Source organism: Lutjanus erythropterus, chromosome 6, assembly GCF_056507025.1.
Source record: "Lutjanus erythropterus isolate fLutEry1 chromosome 6, fLutEry1.hap2, whole genome shotgun sequence".
NCBI classification, from domain to species: domain Eukaryota; kingdom Metazoa; phylum Chordata; class Actinopteri; order Lutjaniformes; family Lutjanidae; genus Lutjanus; species Lutjanus erythropterus.
In genome coordinates this window covers 16,917,961-16,943,395 of record NC_139322.1, presented here as the reverse complement: position 1 = coordinate 16,943,395, position 25,435 = coordinate 16,917,961, and the positions used below count along the sequence as shown (strand labels likewise).

Genomic DNA, 25,435 nt, shown 5'->3' with positions numbered 1-25,435 from the left:
TAAAATGACAAAAATGACAATGCATTTCTCCCTCTCGCCTGCATTTTTCTCTCTCTGTCACTTTTACTCCCATCTCTCTTTTTCTCTGGAGCCTAGAAGACTCTGTCATGTGTAGGGCTGCCCCGACTTAAGATTTGCCTAGATGACTTGTAGTCATTAGTTTAAGACATTAGTCAACAAATCGTTGCATATTTATGATATTAATTAAATTATTTAAATATATATTTTGGGGGCATCAGTAAATGGTTTGAGTTCCAGGTCTGAGAGAGAGTGTTATAAGCAACATTGCTACAAACTCGGATTAATGACCCTCATGATTCCCAATATGTTGGACCAATCAGCACAGAGATTGAACATTTTTTAATTTATTTCAACACACTTCAAAACACAGGAATAAATAACTTCCAATTTCACAATCACATCACAGATGATGATGGAAACTTACAAATTAACTTGCTAAAAACTCGGAGTCCTGGTCAGAGCTGCTGTAAATCACCTTGGTTCTGTATTCCCAGTTGTCAAACTTGCCTGTGTCGGCCTTGGAGGCTGTGACCCAGCCTGTGTAGAGTCCGTTAACTGAGTTATGTGGCTAATGGCAGCTACACCACAGTTAGCAGCAGTGCACTGCTAAATGGCTTTAGTGTTACAATAGAAAAGATCTTTGTTGCAGCAGTCCCCTGATACTTTTGTCCCAGGCCTAACGGCAAGGTGCAGCTAACTAACTAACTAACACATAAATGAAAACTTGGCCCACTAACACTCTTTTTACAAACGAATGTTGGAGTCAGTTGTCAGGGGACAGCCCTAGTCAAGTCAGTCTACAGTCTGTGTTTGTACTGGATTGATACAGTACCTTGAAAAATATATATTCAGTGCCATTTTTGATTCCACAGGGAAAAATTGACATAACATTGAGGGCATAAAATTTCAGATTTTATTAAGAAATAAACATAGTAAGGCTACGACAAGGCAACGAGAAACTGAACCCTCTTTTCTCTTTAGATCAGGCCTTTAAAAATAAATAAATATCTAATTAACTAATCTTAGAAATTAAGTAAAGCTAACAGTACTATATGTTAAGCACAACAGCATCTATGTTAATTTACTTAATCTATTACTTGGGGCTATGTGGGAACTGCAGGTGTGTGTGCGTGTGTGCATGCGTGTGTGTGAATTCGAAAGAAAGAAGAGAGTCAGAAAGCTCAGTTGGTGTGTTGATACTGTAGAAAATACTGAAAACAAGATATTGAGTATCTGTTTCTCGATAAATCCATACTTTTGACAACACTAATTTGTGTTAAAGTGCACCTTGTTAACACCAGGGGCCAGGGTAGTATGTGGGGATGAATAATGGCCCCCGGTTGATTAGAGGGGTCTCCTCAGCAGGATTGGCGTGGGCAGACCCTGTGATTACGGCTTGGGGCTGTGTTTTCCTTTAGGGTCAGGTGTGTGTGTGTGTGTGTGTGTGTGTGTGTGTGTGTGTGTGTGTGTGCGCGCGCGTATGTTGTGGTTGTTGGGGTTCACTCAGTTCAATGGCATGAAAACAGAACAGCCCTCCTCCCGCCCCCTCATTCATCCAAAAGGTCAGAGTCCTCGCTTTGATAAGTCCATTAGTCCATGTTGTGTTTTCAGACTCTCATGCTGAACAACCATCACCACTGCGGTGAATGTCTATTCTAATTTGTGTGTTTGCTGCATGGGGAGCCAACCGGAGGGATCTTTGATGTGCTCGAATTTGAAGTCCAGTAATGTGTCCAGAATCAGTAAATGTCCATGCATTGTCTAGTACAATAATAGCATTAAGCAGTACTGCAGTATGTCAGCGCTGACACTGCATTGTAACAGCGCTGTAAGTTTTACAGCATCTGCTTCAAAGGATTATAAAGATCCCGGGATTAAAAGACTTATGATGCCGTAGTGAGCAGTTATTAGGTCTGCTGGCTGCTGCCAAAAACAGGGAGGAGAAGAGAAAGACCTCAAGACCAGAGGAGAGAATTAGTCTCCAGCGGGCCACCGAATATTGTGTCAGGCTACTCGCAGTACATCATAAAAACATGACTGCCTGCCATTATACTTCAAAGGCTGTCTCTGCCAAGAGCTTTAATTGTTAATCTGTTTTGCAGGGAATGGATTTTCCTCAGATTAATTTTACTCTAATATTTGGTCTTCTTAAACTTCTGAGAGTCGAAGCAAGAAAAAGAAGAAGAGGGAAATTGGAAGTGGAAAAACAAGCAATATTAAAGGAGTAAACCATATCCAGCGGCATGCTTGTTTTTCCTTTTGCTTGTTCAGTGTTTTCGGTTTTATTTACCTACCTGTTTTGCCTGCTGTCCATTTCCTTTCTTGGTTCAGAGAGCCACATTCTTCTCCCCTTCACTTCCAAGTCCAACTACCTTTAAAATCCTCTGTATGTGAGGATCAAGCACTATTTTTTTTTTTTTTTCTATCTGTACTTTTACTGCTGCATGGGCGGTCTCTTGTGTCTGTGTGTTGTGTTTTTGGACACCAGCATGCTTTTTATTTGCAGTTATTTGATGTGCAAGATGCAAATCAGCACAACGGACTCTTAACAACCCCATGTAAGCTGTATAGATTATGGTGTGTGTGTGTGTGTGTGTGTGTGTGTGTGTGTGTGTGTGTGTGTGTGTGTGTGTGTGTGTGTTTGTGTGTGTGTTCACATTTGGAGGGGGGCTGAGTGGAAAAGAACAGGTGGATGTGGTCTCTGCAGTCCCTATCTCATCATGTTTTGTCATTAAACATGCAGCTGCCCACAGACAAACACACACATCTAATTTTCTGCAGAGACGCCTGCGTCTTATTGTGAGGCACAAGTCCTGTGTAATTAACCTACAGGACATCTGCAGCACCCCCTCTCCCTCTCTATTTCTGCTCGTTCTCTTGCTCATGTGATGCATTTTACCTACAAATTCCTTTCATTATAGTACTCTTAGTGAATTTTCTTCCCGACACTGAGCCACAATCAGTAGTGTGTTAATTAGCTTGTCGATCGACTTGGATATCCATCACTGCACACAAATGTGCACACTTCACAGGCCTGTCAGCTGTGGAAAGGAGGCATCTCTAAATTCAAAATACTAAAAATGCAGACAGATGAAGGGCTGCAACCAACACTTATTAAAATATTGATTCATGTCTTAATTATTTGTTCGAATTATTGATTAGCTGTCTATAAAGCGTCTGACATTAATAAAAAAAAAGCCCCTAAAAAATTCCCAGTGCCAGAAATGGGCATCTTCCACCCAGCCAGTCAAAACTGAAAGAAATTCAATTTAATGAGATAAAATGAAAAGAAAAACACCAAATTAAGAGAGCATTTTTGGATGTCCATCCATCTGTCCACCACTTTGATCCAGATGGAAATATCTCATGAAATTTTGTGCAGACATCTATGGTTTCCAGAAGATAAATTCTACTGACACCGGTGATGCCTTGACTTTCCCTCTGGCACCATCATCAGGTCAAATTTTTAACTTGTTCAACAAGATGGCTAAATTTACATGGATTCAGGTAGACTTTAGACGGCAGTCAGACAAGGCCTGAAAATGGCGCCTGCTGTTCCCGGTATTGTTTACTGGCCTCAACAAATTTTACTGTCCTGCTCTCGTCCAGTTAAATGATATCCAGTTTGCTTTCTACAGTTTGCCTGAATCCATGTGAATGCAGCGTGAGATTGTTAACATTTATCCCTGCACCAGAATATTAGCACTGTCACTGGGGGCATGTTAGCATGCCAACTTTAGCATCGTCCTCAGAGTACTGCTAAGCCCGAGTACAGGTTCACACAGCCACTAGCATGGCTGTAGACTCTTAAGCCATGTTTCCACCCAAAGTACTAGAAACATTTAGTCCCAGGAACTAATTTTCAAGGAACTAAAATGTTCCTTCAGTTAGCTGATATCTATGTTTTTAATCTGTAAAGATTAGGCAAATTAGTGTGCTGATGTATGAAAAAGAGACGGCTGTTTTTACACATCATTTGTGTGTACGACTATACAAGTATGACGCCATATAAAGCAACGGACAGCCATCAGTATTTCCTGTATCTTAACCCAGAACCTAACTCTATGTTGATATGACAAAGCACAACGAACAAAAAACAAACTGGTTTTGCGACTGCAGATTTTTAAAAGTCGCAACTGAAATAAAATGCTATGAGTACTCAACCAATCAGAAATATGCAGCACTGTAAGCCCCTTTTGGAAAGTACTGCCCTCTGAGCAGGAACTCTTTTGGGGGGTAAAATAATGTTCCCAGAACTTAGTTTAGACCCTGGTTCTTGTGGTAGAAATACACTAAATTCCTCCGAAGTTTCCTAAAGCCTGAGGAAAGTTCCTGCTGTGGAGACAAATGACTTGTAATGTCAGTCTGTTATCAAAATTCCTGAAAAAATTTCCACTAATCAATTAAACAACTGATTGTTCACGACTATGGAAATACAATCTTAAATGGAGGAACTGAAAAGGCAAGAAAAAGAAATGGCTTCATGACCAAATAATTGACTGTAAACCTGATTCATCATAGCTGTAACCGAGAAGAGTTGAAGCTTCTAATCATGAAATGTCTTCATGTCTAGTGGACTGGTGTCTCTGAGTGTGTATTGTCAAAGGTTGTTTTGTGTTTTAATGGACTGACACATTCAGTATAAACCTGACCTTCATTAGCTTATGCAAATGTAAGTAACCTTCTTTTCTAGTTGAGCAGCTGGCCTTCTTCTCAGCGACACACGCACACAAATGCGTGAGCCTTCAACTTCTTTTGGCCCTCATTATCTGAGAGAAGAAACACAGATAATGCTGATCTACCGCAAATACTTCCTTTAGTTTCCTCTACATCATAGTAAATAGTAAATGAAGGAAGGCCCACTGGAGGACAGCTTTGCTTTTGATGTTTTCCCACATCGAGCGCTGAACTTTTTGTACCCGTTTTTTCTGCCGTCTTGCTTCCTTCTGTCAGTTGTCCAGATCGCTGTTCACTGCTCAGCAACCAGCAGAGGAGGAGAGAGCAAACAAGGACACGCAGTGAGGGGGAGAGAAAAGACAACAGGATGTGTCCACACTGAGGAGCGACAGTGATGTGGAGACCTGTGTTTAAAAAGTGACTAACATGAGGAAAAAAGTTCAGAGTGAATGGGGAAATTAAACAAATGATTGACAGCTAAATTAGTTGGCTTTGGTGTGGCACGTCCTCACAGACGTACTCAGATCAAGCCTCAGAGGACACGTGGGGGCTTTATGAGCTTAATTAATTTGACATTAGTCTCTAAAATGATCCCTGAACTCCAGAAGTGACAGGAGGGAGTCAAAGAAGAAAGCTGGGGGGCTTTGTAAGTGTGTGTGTGCACGCGCAAGAAAAGATTTATGAGCATGATTTAAGGCCATTTAATATGCAAGGATATATAAGTGGAATTGTCACTTTTTATTGAGGACACTGACCTATATTGGCTGAGGACAGCAATGCCTCCAGCTAAAAGCCACCAAGTGCTCGCTTCTCTGATCTTATTATCTCCCTGTGCTTCACACTAAATGTGCTCAAGCTATAGGAAGGAAAACTAGAAGACAAAGTGGTTTAAGATCTGTCCCTGGACACGAGTAGATGTATCATGGTCCATGCAGTGTTCAGACTTTCTCGCTGTCAGCAGTTATTCGTTGAGGAGTGAGAAATGGTGATTTCCCATTATGGAGCAATGATGGTTGTCCTTTACTGATTAAAGACACTCAGTTCCATGAAATTTCTGCAGTGTTGGATTGGTCTATTCACAACTGCTATTTATGAGTGTGTTTTGAAGCCAAAAGTAGCTACAGTATATCAGTCCTGTAGTGTGTTTGTGTTTTTGGTCCTCAGGGCACATATTTAGATTTAAAAGTGGCTTTATATTGTTCCTGTCATCTTCACCTCATCATCTTTATGGTTTCCCCGACGACATTTCTTTGATGAAAACGTCTGTAGGAAGTGAGAGCTTCGGTTGTTCCTCCCCTCCTTCCTCTCTTTTTTTTTTTTACACATTTCATAGACACAAACGGGTGACAAATGAAAGGAAGACCTCAATTAGGGGTGTTGAAGTACCGGTATTGATGATAACCATGATATTTAAAAAATTAAATAATATAAGCATACTGTATACTGTATACTGTGGAAGTTGAAACTATGTGATAAAAAGGCCATAATTAAGAGATTTAAGTGGAAATTACCAACCAACTCCATACTCTCATGCAAATATTGTCACTTCTGGTTGAAAAAACAAAACAAAATGGTGATGGCCTTGGTGATGGAGTAGTTAGCAGCAATTATTTTATCCTCTGTCTCAAAGATTGACAGGTAAACACTAGAATTACTGTGTTCGTGATGCAATATCATATACCAGGAATGTGTTCTTGCACACATGTGATTGGCCAACACATTGTGTTGTGGCAAAAGTTTAGACAGGTCCATTATTTTTGGATAACCCTGTCTTTTTCCCCAGAGTCCTCTGCTTTTGCTGTCCTGCTGTGTCAACACAGTGGTCTCATTGAGATGAACGAGAGGGATTTGTTTTTCCACATAGTGTTGTTTTTATTGGCCTGATACAATGTTCTCCACCACAACTATCAAAACACCAGTGAGAGGATACCCTTTGGAAGAGTGGTGTTGGTCCATCCTGTAGAGCTCCAGACGTGCATCCCCTTATAAAAATTAAACAGCCATGCACTCATGCATAGATATTAGCTCATACGAACATGCACTTGTGCACACTTTTACAGCAAAAACACACACAGACACAATGCAGTTGAAAACAGGGTGTGCCCCCCACTGTTAACACCATCTTGTGTTTGACACTGGCTTTATACATATGCTAATTCACCTCCATTTCACCGCCACTGTAATGGATGGGGTGAGACCAGCAATTAGATAGTGGAGAGAAAGAGCCGAGTGAGAGAGAAGCGGAGAGAAGAGTTATATATCTTATCTAGCCCACACAGAGACAGACTCATTCTCTTTTCTAGACTCCACACCTGAGTTTCATTCATAAATAAAACATTTAATCTACATCTGGATGAACTTCGATAAAGTGCAAATATTGTACACGTGAAAAACGGAATAAAACGCAAATGATGGAGATGAAAGACCTGCAAACTGCACGTCATCTCTGTTCCTCTTGTAATTACACAGGCCAAGTTAAGTTATAGGCTGAATCAATGTTATATAAATAGTCACCATCACACAGAGTCAGTTCCCCCTTGGGTTTTGTGTTTGTGTACCCAGTGTGCGAGGAGGGCAGCGTGCCCGATGCTGTTTTAATTGGCATGGCAGAGTGCCAAATGATGGATGGATGGCTGGGCGGAGAGAGACTGTCTCTCGGTGTCTGTTTCTGAGTCGATGACAGCCATCTGCCAGTTCCACAGGCTATTCTCAGCACTGTGTGTCAACGTACAGTCACTCATGTGCTGGCTCTGTTGCTTTCTGGTGTGTGAGCCTCTACTGTATGTACACTATAAAAGTCCTGTCAACTCCAAAAGCATCATCAACACGGATATTTCTCTTTCAGTTAGTGTTGTGTTCTCAGTAGAGCAGCAGGCACAGCACTGACATGATATGGTTCACTTTTTAAACATTTACTCTCCTTGTTTCTGGATGCTTGATGTTTGTAAGCTCAATATTCTCTCTACTTTTAGTTCTGATTTTGGTCTCCACCAACTCCTGAGGGAAATATTTGGTTATTTAGCAGCTAAATGTTTCACTGTTTCACCATCTGCTTTATGGTGCTGGGTAGGTAACACAGAGGAGGTTTTTGGAGTCGTTTTCACTCAAACGGCTGCCAGCTATGGCTACACGTGACACTGGTGAGAGAGACGAGACAGAAAAAAGAAACCGAAAATGCAAACGACAAAAGTACGTGTTGTTGAAGAGGTGCAATAAAGCTCTGGGGAGTTGAGAGGGAGTGTTGCATCGGGTGATAATTCTCTATAAGTGACTCCTTTCACAGTACACATAGTTATTCCATAACATCTGTTTTAACACATCTGTTATGCTCATACAGTGAATGTCTTCATGCTTGTATGCATAAACATATGTCTGTCTTTGTGAACCACTTTGGTGCAATACTTGTTTGCTTTTTAAACTGCTTTAATCATATTTAGTTCCACAATTGATTACTTGTTTAGTCTATACAATGAATGAAAATAATAAAAAACCTCTATTGAGATTTTCCAGAACATAAGCTGACATCTTCTTGATACTTGATGCTTCTGTTCAAAAGTTAAAAATATTCTATATGCAATATTATACAGTAAAATATAAAGAAGCTTCAAATTTGAGAAGCTGGAACCTGTAAATTCTTTTGCATTTTTGTCTGATAGTCAACTCTTGACAGGGCCCTATTATGGCAGCGTTTATGTAAAACTTTTGTAAAACAGCTCAACTCAACTCTACTCCACTCCAGTTAGTTGAATCCTCCCACAGCGTAGGAGGAGCTGATCTTCACAGCGACGCTATTGGGAAACAACACACACACAGGAGCTTTGCTTTGGTCTTGAGAAGCTGCTGCTTTTATTCACCAACAAACTAAAACCTACACTGTACATTTACTGCCAGACTAACTTCACTGCTCACACCACAGACAGTAATTAGTCTGCCACTTGCTCTTTCTAGAGCTACACACTCACTGCGATATGCCGCTCTGACTGATCAGTAATCTGCAGTGTTTTGCTGGCGTACTTTTATCATCGGGACTAAATCCAAAATACTTCAAGGACGAAGTAATCATTTCTTTTTACTAGGTAGTCCTGTAATGTTATCCCCCAGACACCATGTTTCTTGGCTCAGCTGAGCGCAGGCTGCATCAGCATCAACATCTCAGTATCAGTTTAATGGAAGGAGGAGCGTCTCTATTTATGACGGTATTGAAAATTATACTGTCAGGATTTCTTAATACCCCGGTATACCATAATATCTCCCAAGCCTAATACATCTCAGTAAGTGACACATCAGTTTCACTAGTTCAAGGTAGCACATTTTACAGAACCACAAATTACTATAATAAAGATTTTAAACATTCTTCTATGTCACATCTTCATGATTAGGCTGACGTGTATCTGAAAGGAATCTTAAGCACTCAAAATATGAGGTGACTGAAAACAGCAAACATGTTTTTAATTTTGGCAACCAAAATCTGATGCCTTGTTGCATTTAAAAGTTAGTGTTGAGCCCTGCTCGAGCTCCTCTTGATAAATGGCTGAAACGATTACTTGATTATCAAAGTTGTTGGCAGTTTATTTTCTATCAATAATCAATTTCAGCTCTAGTCTTGCACGGTGTTGCATCATTTTGCTGCTGGTGGATCCCTGCGAACACGCAGCCACCACCTCAAATTGAGGCTGCATCCCTGCTGAAACTCCCTCTTTTTCCAGATGTTCTCTGTGATCTTTTTGTTCATCAAAGCAAACACACAGCTGTTTATCAACTGCACACTGGCAGCTCTGTGGAGTCTAACCTCTCTCCTGTTTGCTTGTGTGTTCACAGCTCCTGGGCTTCGTGTACGCCTGTTATGTTGTCAGCGCTATCACTGAGGAGGAGGACAGCTGTGAGTCGCTTAACCTCTCACACACACGCGCACACACACACAACACAACTAATGAATCCCACTCACACAGATGAGATGGAGCACACTGGAGTTGAGGAGAACAGGGCTACATCTTTCTTCATCTCCCTCTCCTCCTGTCCCACCCCACACTATCACCGCTCCGGCTTTCTCCCTCCTTTCTCCTCCTCCCCCACGCCAGCTGGGCCCTCTCCCTCCAGAACCAAAGGAGCCATGTGTTCCCTCTCCACACCTCCTCAAGCCTCATTCTTCCCTTTCTCTTTCACGTGTACGCTTGTCGCCTCGTCTCTGCTCCTCATCGTCGGCCTGTGTGGTCCTCCTCGCTGTTATTCACCTCCTTTAATGTACTCTGGCTTTCACTCTTCTCACTTTCTTCTCTCCATGTGCCCCCTTGTTTGTCGCTCCAGCTGTCAGTTGCCTGGCTTATGCCGCAGGATCGCACCTCCCCCACTCCTCTGTTCACAAACACACACACACACACACACCTTCCCTCTTCATGCTTCATGTCTTTCTTGCAGCTAGTCAAACGTGCACATCCTTCCCCTGAAGTGGCTCTTCTGTGTATTACCTCAGTGCTCTGGCTCCTTTCTGTGTTGGCGTGTGTTGGCCCATGTTAAACCTTCAGCATAGAGTCATATGAGGGCAAGAGAAAAGGGTGTGGGAAAGGACGACAGGATCATGAAATGAGTCATGAGAGAGGAAGGAGAAACCAGAGATGGACACTTTTGATGAATGACACAGCTGCTGTGACCTCATATGTAGCGGGTCAGAGGTCCTACTGGAGGTTACCCAATCAGAGAGCAGGAAGCATTGGATCTGAGGGGTCAGTGGGAGTCATAAATATCTGACCAGTGCTGCAGTAACTCTCCAGGATGCATAGCGATGTCCTCCTGCATGAGAATTTGCCTCATTTTGGCTTTGTAAGCAAGTAGCTGAGTGGACAAGCTTTCACTGTGAGGATTAGTTGAGATTAAATGGAGTGTTTCAGGTATTTATGCTAATTATGAAGTATGTGGAGCCTTGCTGTAATCATGTTGGCCACTTATATAAGAAACCCAAACTCTTAAAGGAATGGTTTGGATTATTTGATGTGGAGTTCTTTGAGTTACTTATCGAAAATTGGTGTATGATCTTGAGCAGATGGCAGTCGACACACCTGCAGTTTGGAGCATCAGCATGAAACGTAAGGAATAAACTGCTGTTGTCAGGGTCAGCAACAAAACTTGTTTGAGCCACCTAAAAAAATAAGTATCAGTTCAAGTGTATGCTGTATTTAGAATATTTTCACCACTTTACTTTGTCATCAGTCTTTTCCAATTTGAAACCACAGTTACATAATCTCTCTCTCTCACTTAACCACACTTCTTTCTTTACTTTGCAAAACACCCAAGTTCCTCATCTGCTGCTGCCTTGATAATTCACTTTGTGTTTTTGTGTGACTTCAGTGAATCCCATCAGAAAAGGCTGTCAGACTGCGAGGTAAAGTGGTGAAAATATTCTAAGTATTGTGTACACATAAATTGATACTTTTTTTTTAGGTAGGTTTTGCTGCTGACCCCGTCCACAGCAGTGCATTGCCAAACCTTTAATTTGATTTGAAAACGGTGTAACGAACAAAGCTCTACATGCACTAATTGCATTTGACTCTTGTAATTTTGGGCAAATCGTGATGTGTATTCCTGTAGGCCGGCGGTATAGAAGTCTGAGCAGTTCTTTGGTGGTCACATACCAGAGATTCATTGGCTGTGAGTGGTTAGCATCACCACGCTGCCCTCCCAGCTCCGGGCAGTACCACTTAATCACCAGCCACCCCTAAGTAATCCCCGGAGGGCAATACCATTTCAGCAGAGTCGAGTCAACTAAAAAAGACTTTCCAACCTCAACGACTTTTCCTTTTCCTTTTGTTTTTGTGACATTTGACATTGCTTCGTTCATCCCCCGCGCGGACCATTGGCACAGGTTGTGTTTGTTTAAACTCATAGCAGGCAGTCATCCACACACACTAAAAAACAGACGGATAAAAATAACAAGAGCAACGGGGAGAGGTTGGTTAAAAAAATATTGGGGTGAAAACAGAACATGGTGTGATTTTTATTGGTTTTAATTATCCGATGGTTGTTCTCTGATCCAGGCTGTGCCGGAGTAAAATGCTGCTACATCACTTCCAACTTCCACCTCTTTGTTATTGTAATCAGCTCTTTGGCTGCACACACACACATGTATTTGTGCATGCAGACACAGGTGCACAGACACACACACGCAAAACAAAAACCAGCCAAGGCACTTTGCCGCTCTCATTTTCCCCTCTCATTTGATGTGTAGATTAAAGCAGGTTTCTGCACTGAGCTCCCTGGCTGCCTCAGCATCTCTCCTCCTACTCTGAACTTTTTCTTCTTTTTACTTCTCCTTTGTCTTGCTTTATTTCTGCTGCCAATTTCTTCACAGGTATAAGGAATAATCAAGTATCAGGATCCAATTTTAGTACGTAGGAACAGCTCAAACAAATCCCACTGATTCTACCTCTTAAAATTTTAAGTTGGGCAATTTTCAAAAGGCAAGTTGAGGTAATTGTCTACTTATTCAAAACAATTAAAACTTTCTTGTGACATAAGCTTGATATTAATTTAGTTGTACATAAGAAAGCATTCAGAAAGATATTAAGTTGAACCAACAACCCTTCAGTCACACTGACAAATATTTGGAACATTTAACATTTATTATAAATTATAAAATGTAAGTGTAACAGGGTAGGTACTAAATTCATTACTAGCCTTCATCATGATTTGCAGTGTTTTTGTTATTGTGAAAACATGCAACCATGACGTATTTTTAAAGTCCTGAAACACACAGAAAGTTTCATCATATATGTTTTCTTCAAACTGTAAGGGCTAGGGCTGGGTATTGTTCAAAAATTGTTGATACCAATCACAGTACCGATACCTTGGCTTCAGTACTGGTTCCTGAACTTTTCTCTATACAAAATTGATTTTCACAAAAAGAAAATTGCACTTCACATTACGGTACAGTTACTTTTAGGGAAGAAGCTGTTGGAAGACCTTTTGCTAACAAAAAAACAATAATCCTTGTCTCTGGATGTGACATAGTGTTTTTACTGCGTGTCTCTAAAATATGTAGAGCCAATGAGCAACATTATTAGATCTTGCTACATGTATACTGAGTGCTTAATGGCTCACACTGATAAGATTTACTCCTTAGTTATCAAAATTTGCTATTGAATGATAGGGCATTTTTACTTGATGGTATTGAAGCGCTGAAGCCGTAAAAGAATCAAAGTTCGATACCCAGCCCCAGGATGCATTTCATTAGTTGTTCAACATGCCCCTGGGCACTTGCCCTGGGAGGAATCCCCACCGCTATCACAAGTGTTGTTCCATTTCTCTGAAAAACCTGAACTTGATGAGATTGACCCTCAGAGGGCTGAGAGGCAGCAATGCAATGACAAAAAAAAGTATTTATTTACCAGGACCAATGCATATTAATCAACATTTAAATGCTGTTTTGCAAGATGTCATAAATCCACAGCAATGTTAATTATGATAATCATGATACACATCACAAACAGAAATTTATCAACAAGAAACTGATTCAGTTATCAGCTCATTGAAATGAGTCTGCAGGTTTTTCTGGTGATTTGTCAAATGAAGTTGTTGCTAAGCTACAACTGGTGGTCGATCCATGATAGTTTTGGATCAAAGTAATCAAAGGCGAGTGTGTCCCATGAAAACCCGAGTGGCTTCCGTGTGACATATGCTGTTACGTCACACTAAGGACTGACGAGACGTGGATGATGGTGTTAATGAAATGCAGGAACAGTTTTAACTCTCAAGCAGTGCAAGCTGGAAAGTCTGCAAATCATCTTTCTGTAGAAATATAATTTAATGAGTTGTTTGAACTCTTACATTAGTACCTTCATTCGTCTTATCATCTCAAGTAAAAAAAAAAAAAATCATGTTAGGAGAACTCGTGTTATAAGTTCTGAAAATAAATGTGAGTCCTCTGCAGCGGCTGTGGGTTGGACTCCCACCTAAAGACCTTTGCTGCATGTCATTCCCCCTCTCTCCCTCCCCCTTTCTTGTCCTATGAATTAACGGCATAAAATCTCAAAAAATATTTAAAAAATAAAATGAACAACTTGAATAAATGAAACTTGTATATTTACTTAAGTTAACGAGAAGAGTTGATTCTACTATACTCCATTGTGCTTCTTTTTACAGTGTGTCTCTTTTCTCATCTCTGGCTCTCCGAGCTTTAATGAGGTACGCTTGTAAAAAGTTAGAGGTCTCTGGTCACTCATTGTAACAGCCTCATTAAGCACCTTGCTGGTCAATAACTTCCACAGTTGATTGCATCTCACCAGGAGAAGAAAGGTAGGAAGGATCCTCCAGAGAGGCAGAAAGAGAGAGGGAGAAACGGGAAGAGGAGTACAGGAGGGGGGCAGGGGGAGGTGTTTGTCAAAGAGCGAGCTGAGGGGGGGTGAAGAGGAGACAGGGCAATATGCAGGAACAAACAACACGAGACAAGATGAGCTTTTCACGAATAAGGAGATAAGACAGGAATTCCTCTCACGCCGAGCACTCTCTCACTCTCCAGGGAGACGAGTGAGTTAGATTTGAGTGCTCAGGCTTGCGTAAAGAGTATCGAAATGAAACACACACACACACACACACACACACACACACACACACACACACACACACACACACACACACACACACACATTTACACACACTCACAAGAAGCCAAGAAGACACAATGGGCAGAATAACAAGCATCATATACCATCAGCTCAGGGTTTGACATGGCTTTCAGGCTTTATTACTGATAGTGTGTGTGTGTGTGTGTGTGTGTGTGTGTGTGTGTGTGTGTGTGTGTGTGTGTGTGTGTGTGTGTGTGTGTGTGTGTGTGTGAGTGTGTCTGTCTGTCTGTCTGTGTGTCATCTCCTTGTGATGTGACTTACTCTCTTCCTGTCACTTTATTTATGTACGTGTACGTACATAGACTCACACACACCTTTACACATCATGTATTTGTGTGTGACTGACTTACTGTTGGCGTTTGGGTGTTTGTGTGTATTAGTGCGTGTGAATTTGTTACACTGAGTTATCGGTGGTGAGCAGACACACCGACAGAGTGAGTGGTGGGGAAAATCCTCTTTGTAAAGTAGGTCATGGAGTTAGAAGCCTAGCGCTGGGATAAGCTCGCTTTAGCATGTCTGCTAATTATGCCGCCGCCCTCTGTGCTGAGTCACATCCCCAGAAAATTCTGCACAGCAGACAGAGAAACTGGAGGGAGGGATGGGTGTCTAGGTGACAGCGTATCCTCAGGTTATAAGAGTGAAAAGGTCAAAACGTCAAAAAAAAGTCTCACTCCGTTTTGTCCGTCACTCTGTTATCACCTCAAAATGTCATTTAAAATGGTGTCAAACGAGGAGGACATTCAGAGTGTGAATAGGTCTTTTTCACTGTGATGCTCACCTCATTAACACCTGCCATTTAAATGCGATTTGTATTTTGACACGTTATCCTGAGGAGGAAAAATGCACGTTAATGCAAGGTGTAAATGTGTCATGATCAGATCTGCTTGGCCACATCTGGAGGTAGTCTGGCTCGCATTGTGTTCAGATCTTAAGTAGGTGTAAAGGCAGTCCTTACAATGTGCTGGCATCCAACATAACACTGGTACAGATTTCAGTTTTAAACATTTTTCAAATTTAGAGAGTGAGCAAGTTTGCCATTTCATTTAGTAGAAGCTTTTATCCAAAGCGACGGACATCTGAAAGCTAATACAACACAAGCGAGGATCTAGTCAGGAGAAAACAACACGAGTGAAGCAAAGTTTGATTCTAATAGGATGTAGGTGCCTACAGGCAGTGAAGGAGGCCATACATATCGAATAGAGTGCATTGGATTTTTTTGTTTGTTAATTTATATTTTTTGATGCAGTCCATCAAGTTCAGAGGTGTTCATGAAAGAGCTGTGTCTTAAGTCTTAAAATGTGCATTTTATCTGCTGTCAACATGCTGTGATTTATCTGTTCATAGTAACTTACATGCCGATACTGCAATACACCAGGACAAACTGACATAATATTTTTTATATAAAGTAAGGGATTACATTTGCTGAATATAGATATAGATGTAGGAGATAAGGGGATAATGTTGGATAGAATCCTATTATTCCCAGCTTGCAAAATAATAAACAAGCCTATATTAACACAATTATTAGACTTATTATTAGACACATAATTTATGTTTATTTAGTGCCTCTTACTTTTTCATGTTTCCTGATTGCTGCATGTGAAGACTGGATTTGATTGACAGCTCCCTCACTCTGTTAGTTTTGTTGCACCTGTTTTGTCACGGTGGTACAACTTACATCTTTATCATTCTCACACAGTGCATAAAGCGTGATGTAACTGTGAGTTTAGCTCCACCCACCGTGACCGTGGCTCTAATCAGGCCGAGTAACTGAAAACACCTGTGTGGGTGTGCAGAGCCTTTAAGCTGTGTTTTGATGGAAAAAAAACGTGCACTTGTCACACAATCAGCACAAGTGTTTCCTTGTTGTATTACAGTTTTTTTCACTTGGACTTGCTGGATATTCAGTAAAAAAACAGGTTTGGACAGAGACACATTTCAAGCTTTATTGTATAAATATTCAGCCTAGACGTGTTTCCCTGGTCCGCTTTGCATTTGGCATTACAAATATCACAGCAGTTGATGTCTGCGTTGAGTTTTGAAAAGTGTAACCACAGTTGTGAATGCTTTTGGCTCACCATTGACCTGACTCATTGTGACTTGAACAAGCTGCAAAGAATGATGTAGTCCGGCTCTCTCACGCTGTCAGTACCAAAATTTGGCAGCAATTGATTTAGTAGTACAGAGTTTGGTACCCAACCCCAGATAACTGACATTTTAACTGCATCTGTGCATGCAGAATAATGCTGGTGCATTATATGATAAAAACTAATGGGCAGTTACAGTGACAAGACACAAATAATGAGAATTGAACACAGTGGCAGCGTTTTTTTTGTATTTGGTTCTAATCCGACCAGGCAGATTTTCCAGAGGCTGTCCTGGTCCGTCTTTGCCAGCAGCCTTTCTCTTCTTTGCGTGGATGATTAACTTTAAATGCACTCTCAATCAAACCTACTTGAAGTTTTCATATGCAGAATAACTAAGCATAAAACAACTAAACTGCTCTTTAAAGTAAATGAGTAGCCTGTATAGCGATGATGACTTTGTAATGGTGTGTGAGAACAGAGATGCAGCTCTGTAGAATGCAGCCAACTACTGTATGAGGAGCTCCCTTAAATACCGAGTGTGTGAGAGAGACAGAGAGAGCGACCACAACTGTGTCTTGTAACTCACCTCTTAGAGCATTACAGCAGGCAGGCTGTGAAGTCTTGAACTATCCATCCGCCCTTTATCTCTCTCTCTGTCTTTGTCTCTCCTTGTTTTTCTCTATCTTCCTCACACCACGCTCCTTTATTCTCACCAACCCTGTTTTTCCCTCCTGGTCTTTTTCCTTTTATCTCAGTGCCTGTGTTTCATTTCACTGTCAGCTCGCCAGCGCCTTCACACACACACACACACACACACACACACACAAACACACACATGATGGGAGATGCAGCAGTACTCTGTAGTTTGACTCGCAGTTTCTCTGCTGGTTCAGAACACGTCCTCTTGATTTCAACCAGTTTGTACTTGAACTGAAACTTAATCATCTTACGTTACTCGCTGCTCATTTAGGGGGCTTTACGTAGATGCCTTAACCATTGACCTACATACCTTTCATTTCTTGCGTGTGTCAACACAAGTAAAAATCTGCTTGGTCCCTCTGCCTGGAAGAAACCGAGCAGTATCACATGTGCTGATCACCTGCCAATATCTGCAACTATCCGCATTAGAGACGACAGATTTTCTGATAATTTCTTGCCATGCACGCTGAAATGCCAAAACATTCGAAAGGTGCTCGAATCCTCTGCCGAGAATGAACAGGCCATTTGCAGCTATCCATCATTTCATCTAATCAGCCTTTAATATTCATTTTCGAAGTGTTGTTGGCTTTTCACGGAGCAAGCATAAAGAACAGATTGCTTACCACCATTAATGCTGATGGGTTTTTTTTAAACTTCAGGGTTCAGTGAGCCGCATAGGAGATCCACCGCAAGGTCAGCATCAGACCGATTCATGTAATGGGAAAAAGGTTCAGCGATGGAGATGCAATTATCAGGCTGACATACACTGTGCAGTATGAAGGAGGGATCAAGCAGAGGGTTATAGATGACACTTTTAATAAAATGCAACAACTAATGTTTTGACACTTATTAAAAGTGTCATTTATAACCCTGTTCTCCACTCCTCCTATATACTGTACAGTGTATGTCTACATTATAAGAAGACTTTCTGGCACTTATGAGGCACCTGTTGAGGCTCAGATTCAGAGCTTTAAGATACACTGATCTTCTGTGCTAATAATGAAATTACTAAAAAATTTCTGCCCTGTGAATGTAGCACAATAAGTATGACTGAAATTTGACTTATCAAGGCATTCTGTCATGAACTGAAAATTTGATCTATTCTGGAGTTGAGCTTCAACGATTAGTTCAATAATCAATTAGTTGACTCGATGGAGAGAAATTTAGTTGCCAACTACTTTGATTAGGGTCTGATCAATACTGGATTTTTGCGACATCTGATACCAGTATTCGAGAGTAAAAAAATATTAAATGGATATATTGTCTGATATTCTTTATACAGAATATAGAATAAACACATTTTTACAATAATCCATTGTCACTTGTGACAAAGATGTTGACAAACAATGAACTTTATTGTCCGGAATGATATCGGGGCACTGAAACAGTAAACTTTACCAGCACTTTTAATAACTATAATTAAGTATGAATAAAATACAATAAAGCAAAATATATGTATATATTAAACCTGAGTTAAGACAAAGGACCAAATATACACTAAATGTCAATAAAGCTAACAAATAAAAACAATCTGCATTATGTTCTGTTAAAAAAAGTTGTCAAATAGGCACATAACAGACAACATATACCAATACAGCTGTGATAGGCCAATATCGAGTCAATCGTTTCTTATTTTCAAGCCAACATTTGCTGTTTCCAGCTTCTTAAATATGAGGATTTGCTGCTTTTCTTTGCCATTTATGAAATTAAATAAACAGTCTTTGGATTTTTGACTGTTGGTTGGACTCTTTTGGCTCTGTGAGCATTTTTGAGAATTTTTTGACATTCTTTAAACTAAATGATTAATCAGTTAATCATGAAAATAATCTGCAAATTAGAGTTATAATATGTAATATTTCCCCATTAAAATATCTAAAATCATGAGAAGTGTTTTATATTTTGTTGAGTGTGCTTACATTATCTCAAATGTTTCTAACAATGGTGAAACACAGATAAGTCCATACTTTATTCGAGGTAACAATGTGTTCCCCACTAGCCATTGCTAGCTAGTTGATATAACGTCAGCGTGAATGTGACTAAGTGTAATATGAATAAAACTTTAATATTACCTCATCCTTGAACATGATTTCTGCCTGAGCCATGTAAGATGAATGTTTTATCAGCTATGGTGATTGTTTAGACGTAAAGAAAACATCTCCCACGATCCCACGCTACTTTATGATGCATCAAACTATGTTTTGTTATTGTTTACATGTGACTGAGACCCCTAGCAGCAGAATTTGCATGTTGTCTCAGTAGTTTTTCAGAATACTTTGTACTTTGACATCAGTATTTTTTTCAAACTCATAGTTGAGTAATATTTTAGTGATGTAACAGTACACATTTTTAACACTCCTTTCACCACTGATTAAACTGCTCTCCTGTGAATGCCGCACTAAATGCATGACTGGACTTTGGCTGTTACAGTAATTTTCAAGGTCATGAACTGAACTTTGACCTGTCCAGCAGTCAGAAGTCCACAAGAAGTCTTGAGAATTAATCCTCTGGACACCTTAAATGTCTGTTCTACATTTCACAGCGATCCATCCAATAGTTGTCATGATATTTCACTCTGAGTCTGAACCAAAGTGTTGGATTGACAGACTGATGGATGGACCGACGCTGCCATCCCTAGAGCTGCTGTCTAAAAATGGCAACCATCATTATCATCTAAGTGTATTCCTCAGCACAGTTTATCATGGCGGGGGGACGGATCCCCACCTGCTTATAATGAGAAAATCACTGGTACAGAAAAGATCAGGCAAGAGGTCTTTGTGTGTGTTGGTAGGATGCGTGTGTGTACAGATGAAACTGAGAAAGCAGGGTAGGGTCAGAGGAAAGGGACAGAAGGGACAGCCCTCCCACTACCATAACACCCTGTGGCTCATCCTGCCCACCTATCAGTATTCAGCAGACCACCCCTGCCTGCTCTTATCAGGATGGAACTGATTTGGCCTTACAGTAGTTTCCATGGCTGGCTTGTGTCTGTATTTGCCCCACAGCTGTTGATTCCCAGAAAGTAACAGATCTGCCCTTTTTTTTTTGTTGTCCCCTTGAACCAGTATCCGCTGTCTTTTTTCCACTAAATCAGGTTCAATCTCGGTTTCTCCTTTTCCTGCCCTCGTGGTGTTTACAGACAGCTCACAGCTCCTGGACATGCTGGCCTCTTTCACATGCACTCCGTTAGCCTAATCTCTTTGGCCCCCTCCGTCAGTCAGATTGACATCCCCCTTCTGTCCCCCCCCAGCCTTTGTGTCCCTTCATGAGCCGCGAGCCTTTCCCTTCATCTCATAAAACATCTCTGTGAAAAATTACACTTTGGTTACCAGCATGTCCCTCTCTTTCTCATGCCATGTAGCACCGGTTTGGTTCATCTGCACCTCGCCTCGAGTCTCAACTCCAAAGTGAGAAAATAAACAAAAGAAGAAAAAAAAAACGTTGAGCATTTTGGTCGGTGGCTGAAGGTCACCTCTGTTTCAGAGCGATAAAAAAAAAAAAAAGGCTCAGGCTATTTTGACAGCTGGCCAGCTTTCACCTGTTCCCGAGCTTTCCCTCTGGCTGCAGGCAGATGTACCGATGGAAAAAAAAAAAAAAGTTTTAGCTGATTTTTTTTTTAATTATTTCTCTTATTTGTCAAAGTTAAAAGTTTCTGGCATGCTGTCGACTTTTCACCACCCTACATTACATGTGTTTTCCACTGTGTCTTTTGTTTTCATTTCATTTCTCATTCAGCTAGTTTTGTTTTTGTCTTTTTATTTACTTCACTGTCATATTCTGTTATTGTCTATCTTTTGATTTTCTCCATAATTTATGTGTTTAATCCTTTGTTTTCAGTTGATTTTATTGGTGGATTTGACCCATTCCCACTCTACCATGTCAATGAGAAACCATCTCATCTCCTCTTAAAGCCCATGTATCTGTAAGTATGAATGTGCTGTCATAACACCTGATGTTTATATGTCCATGTGTGTTTTAAATGTGACTATAAGAGGAGGTGCCTGTGGATATTCACATTATCTGTCACTTTTTCTTTTAATTGTTTATTGGTCTTCAGTTTGACAGTTAAGTACAATGCAAATAACATTTTTGTGTTTCACAAAAAATGAATAAATGATTGGTAGAGGATTAAAAACAAAAACAAACAAAAGCAATAGGTTAAGAATTCAATATGAGAGGATTCACTGATGAGGTGTGTCCAAAAATAAATAATGGGTAACACTTTATAATGACCATCATTAGTAAATGGTAAATTGTTAATTAAACTTAAGCCAATAGTTATTTCACTGTTGACAAACAATATCAGGTACTTATTAATGATTATTAAATGATTTGTAAACATTTAAGAAATCATTACATCAAGTGAAGGACCAGATATTTCTAACACTTTGTTAATCGTCAATAATTAGTTTGTAAACTGTCTATAAACATTATTTGTATGAAGCTGCAACTGATGTTTATAAAAATTTAGCCAGAAAAAATAAACCAGGAGTTTTGTCTGCGCACAATGTGTTATTCATCTTGCCTAATCAGGAATAGATATCTAATAGATATTAGATATTAACGAGAACTTCCTCACATTCATAGTTCAGCATTTTGAACTAAGTTCACATTCCCAAAAGTGATCCGGTTCACTTACATTTCTTGTTGTTTTTTTTTGTTTTTTTTAATTGTTATTTAATGTTAAATACAATTTTCTCCCACTAGGGACACTGAAGTCTTTATAATGACAAAATCCTGAATGGTTTGCAGTATTTATGTTTTTGTATTAATTTGAATGGGTGGGATAACTCATATCTATAGTTACTGACAACAATTTGTTTTACACAACAAACAGCAAACTTGAACACACAAACTTATTGTTAACTTCCTACTGGGAACTCAGAAACTCCAACTCGCCAGTTCAAATTGAACACACCATAATGAATGAGAACTGCAAGGACATGATGTGGGAGAAGAGCTTATATGACAGTCATACACTTAATGTTTCATATTCAAAGAAAGTTTTTATATCATATTGACACTTCAGTCCATATTCGTACTCTCTCTCTCTCTCTGCTGTGAGTTTACATCACTCTTTTTGACACATCAGATATGGGTCAGGGTTCATCACCTGCTCAAAAACATCAGATAGAATTTGGAAAATAGATTTCCAATAGTTAGATCATTTAGGGCAGAGCCAGAGCGTATTTGTCAGAGCAGCAAGTAGCTGCCTACATTGATCACAAGTCTGCATTAAGATATATTTAGGCAAGTTTTACTTTAGAATAATGAAGATGATGTAGTACTCTGTTGCTTTTTGTGGTCATGGACAATTTATAACCTATATAAATGTTTCTTCTCCAAGGTGACATTCCCTGATTTCCCCTGAAACTGTTCATTAATCAAAACAAATATTACTTTTATTGGCTGGAAAAAAAACCCTAAAATAAATAAAATAAGTCTTACTTGTTTGTCTCAGAGCTTTTTAGTATTTGATCAGAATCCAAGAGCTTACAAAACAACACTGACTAGTGTTGATTGTGCAGACGGAGGAGGTCTGAGTCACGTCTGGAGAGTAAACTTCTTTCTAAAACATGCTACGTCCTGTCAGAGGGCTGTAGGGAATATAAGACCTTTACTGACTCTGTTGTGTGTTTTTTCTGTGTGTCCTACCCACCGCAGGCAGTTACTGATAGCAGCACATGGAGAAAAACACACAGAAATCTGTCTAAAATTGGATTAATCAATTAAGTTGTGCCGAGAACTTAATAACAATAAGCCTGGGAAGTCATGTAATAATTCTCTGCCAACATGAAATGAATATTTTATTAGCTTCTTGACAGTTTAATCAGCTCCGTCTCTAATGGGAAGGAGGAAGTTTTTGTCTCCTCGATCTGCTGGGAGTTATATCCTGGAGAAATTCATCCAGGGAGGTGTGTGTATGTGTATTAGGGCTTATTTTCATTAGTGATTAATCTTTCCATCATTTTCTCGATTAATCGACTGGTTGTTTGGTTCATAAAATGTCAGAAACCATGAAATATGTTGAGTTGATCGTCGTTTCCAAAAGCTCAATGTGAAGTGCTCAGGTGTCTTGTTTTATCCACAACCCAAAGATTTATACTCTTAGAAATAAAGGTGCTATCTAGAACCATAAAGGATTCTTCAGCTTGTCCCTATAGGAGAACCCTTTTTGGTTCCTGGTACATCATTTTATAAAGGTTCCGCTTTCAGAAAGTTTTACTTAGAACCCAAAAGGCTTATACCTAGAACCATCTGTGAGAGGTTTCACACGAAGCTTATGAGAGGTTCTGCAGAGAACCCTTCTACAGTGTATTTGCTCTACCTAGAACCCTCTCTGGGCCCTTTTACACCAACATTGAACCAGCCCCCTTTTTGGTTCAAGAATCTAATTCTGAATCATTCTGAGCATGTGCACCAGTAATGAACAGGTTTGGAACCAGGAAGGTTGGTTCCCAGCTGGAATTAAAGAAAAAAAAAAGCAGATTTTCCTTTGGAACCAAAAGTGGGCGTGTCATATTCTACAGGTTGTTGTGCATAGTGCAAGGCCCTCTGTTGATGACATCATAACTGGTGGACACACTGTGGGCTGATTCACTTACATAGCACCAAGGTTCCAAGGATCTTGAACTAATTCAGGAACCAGAGCTTGTTTGGTGGAAAAAGTGGCCCTGGTGGAAAAGGGTGTTCTATCCAAAACCTTTCCACCTTCTAAGGGTGCTAACAAGAACCCTTTTATATTATGGTACAGAGAACCCTTGACAAAAGAGTTCTTCAAGGATTTCAATAATTCTTCTTAATGGGACCTTTCATCTTACAAAGAACCCTTGACAAACCCTTTCTTCAAAAAGGGGTTCCTCAGAGGGGAATGGTTCTGGGTAGAACTCCAGCCCTTCAGGAAATACCCTTTTGGATTCCTTATTTCTAAGAGTGTAGAGGACCAAAGAAAGAACACATAAAAACAGAAACAGAAAATATTCACATTTGGAAAAGTATTTGGACATTTTTCTTTCAATAGTTGACAACTTCTCAATCCCGTGTGTATAAATGCGTGTCAGTTGCCCACAGCTGTTAACTCTCGGCTCTTTCTGCCCATGTCTCTGTTCTCTGCAGGTCTACGTAAATAGGAGAGCGTCCAGCGGGGAGGTGACGCAGCAAGTTCCCACGGAGACAAAATGGCTGTTTTGACACAAACGTCCTAGTGCACGGGGGCACGCCACACATTCCTCCTTCTTCTTGATTTCAGTACTTTTAACCATGTCATTTGCTGGTGTGCTGCCCACACCTCTCAGTTAGGGTCCATTGTTTCCCAGGGAGGGATGACGGGTTCAGGGAACGGGGGGATTACAGTGCAACAAAGCCTCATATTGTGTGTTTAGGGAAGTATCAATCATTTTCTTTGTACTGAGTTCCATTGCTGTAACCTGCCCCATAATGGTTTAATACTCCCCAAGAACATGTATACATGTACAGCGTATAAATACATTGCGTATGTAATCAGGGACTGCCCAGCATTCCCAGTCTGTGGTGCTGTGTCTTAGAGGACTCAGTGATTTAGCATGTTATTGCTGGTTTGGCTCACATCTTGGCCGGAGGGCTGAATTACAGTGGAGCCTGTGGAATGAGCTATTGTGTGCTGCCTGTTTACTTTAGGCCAGGATCTGTGTGCATAAATACAGAAGCAAAGCAGGAAGAGGCAGGGGAGCAGAGAGGTAGAGGGAAGGGAGGGGAGGGAACAAAAGCACCAAACCTACAGGGGCATCTATCAAAAATAGAAAATGTAAATAATGGAACAAGGATGAGAGGAAGGATTTTTGGATTTTAGAGTTTGAAATGTGAACTATCAAGAATGCAAACGAGCGTTATAGCATGTAAGAGGTGTTGAAACACAAGAAACGGCATGTGAGTCTGAACTTTTTATTTCTGCAGTCTTATTATTGTGACTTTTTTTTTTTTTTTACCAACAGCCGAGTCAGTGTTTCTGAAGTGTCAGGTGTTTGTTAGAAGAAGCAGTGCTGAAAGCTTTGTTTTCACTTCGCTTCTTCTCCTCTAACTACTGACACATCAGGTCCGCTGACAGGGGGGATCATTACACACACTCACTCAAAGGTTACGCAGCGTATTTTTAACTTCAAGAAAACAATAGAAATTCTTTTACTATTCATATTTCCCACAATAGTGTTGAGTTGGTCTTCAGTGTAGAAGCAGCTCAGCTGAGCGAACCAGAGCGTTGTCTCCCGTCAGTGGTGATAGTCTCAGTTGTGATTGTTTTATAGCATGTTTTTTACAGGGTTTGTATTGTAATAATGTGTATAACATATTAAGTCATGATTAAAA

The 25,435-nt window shown here is 40.3% G+C and overlaps 1 protein-coding gene across 3 annotated transcripts in view; it reads left to right on the top strand.

Annotated features, from left to right (window-relative positions):
- nkain4 (sodium/potassium transporting ATPase interacting 4) overlaps positions 1-25,426 on the top strand; it is a 65,248-nt gene extending 39,822 nt beyond the window's left edge. The window contains exons 5-7 of one of the 3 annotated variants that reach the window (XM_084720909.1): positions 9,517-9,577; positions 20,933-21,017; positions 24,212-25,426. In XM_084720909.1, coding sequence (XP_084577035.1) covers positions 9,517-9,577; positions 20,933-21,017; positions 24,212-24,221 — 156 coding nt within the window. In that variant the 3' untranslated portion in view covers positions 24,222-25,426. The remainder of the gene's footprint in view (positions 1-9,516; positions 9,578-20,932; positions 21,018-24,211) is intronic. The other 2 variants (XM_084720912.1, XM_084720910.1) reach the window with 2 other exon arrangements.
- The last annotated feature ends 9 nt before the right edge of the window (positions 25,427-25,435 follow it).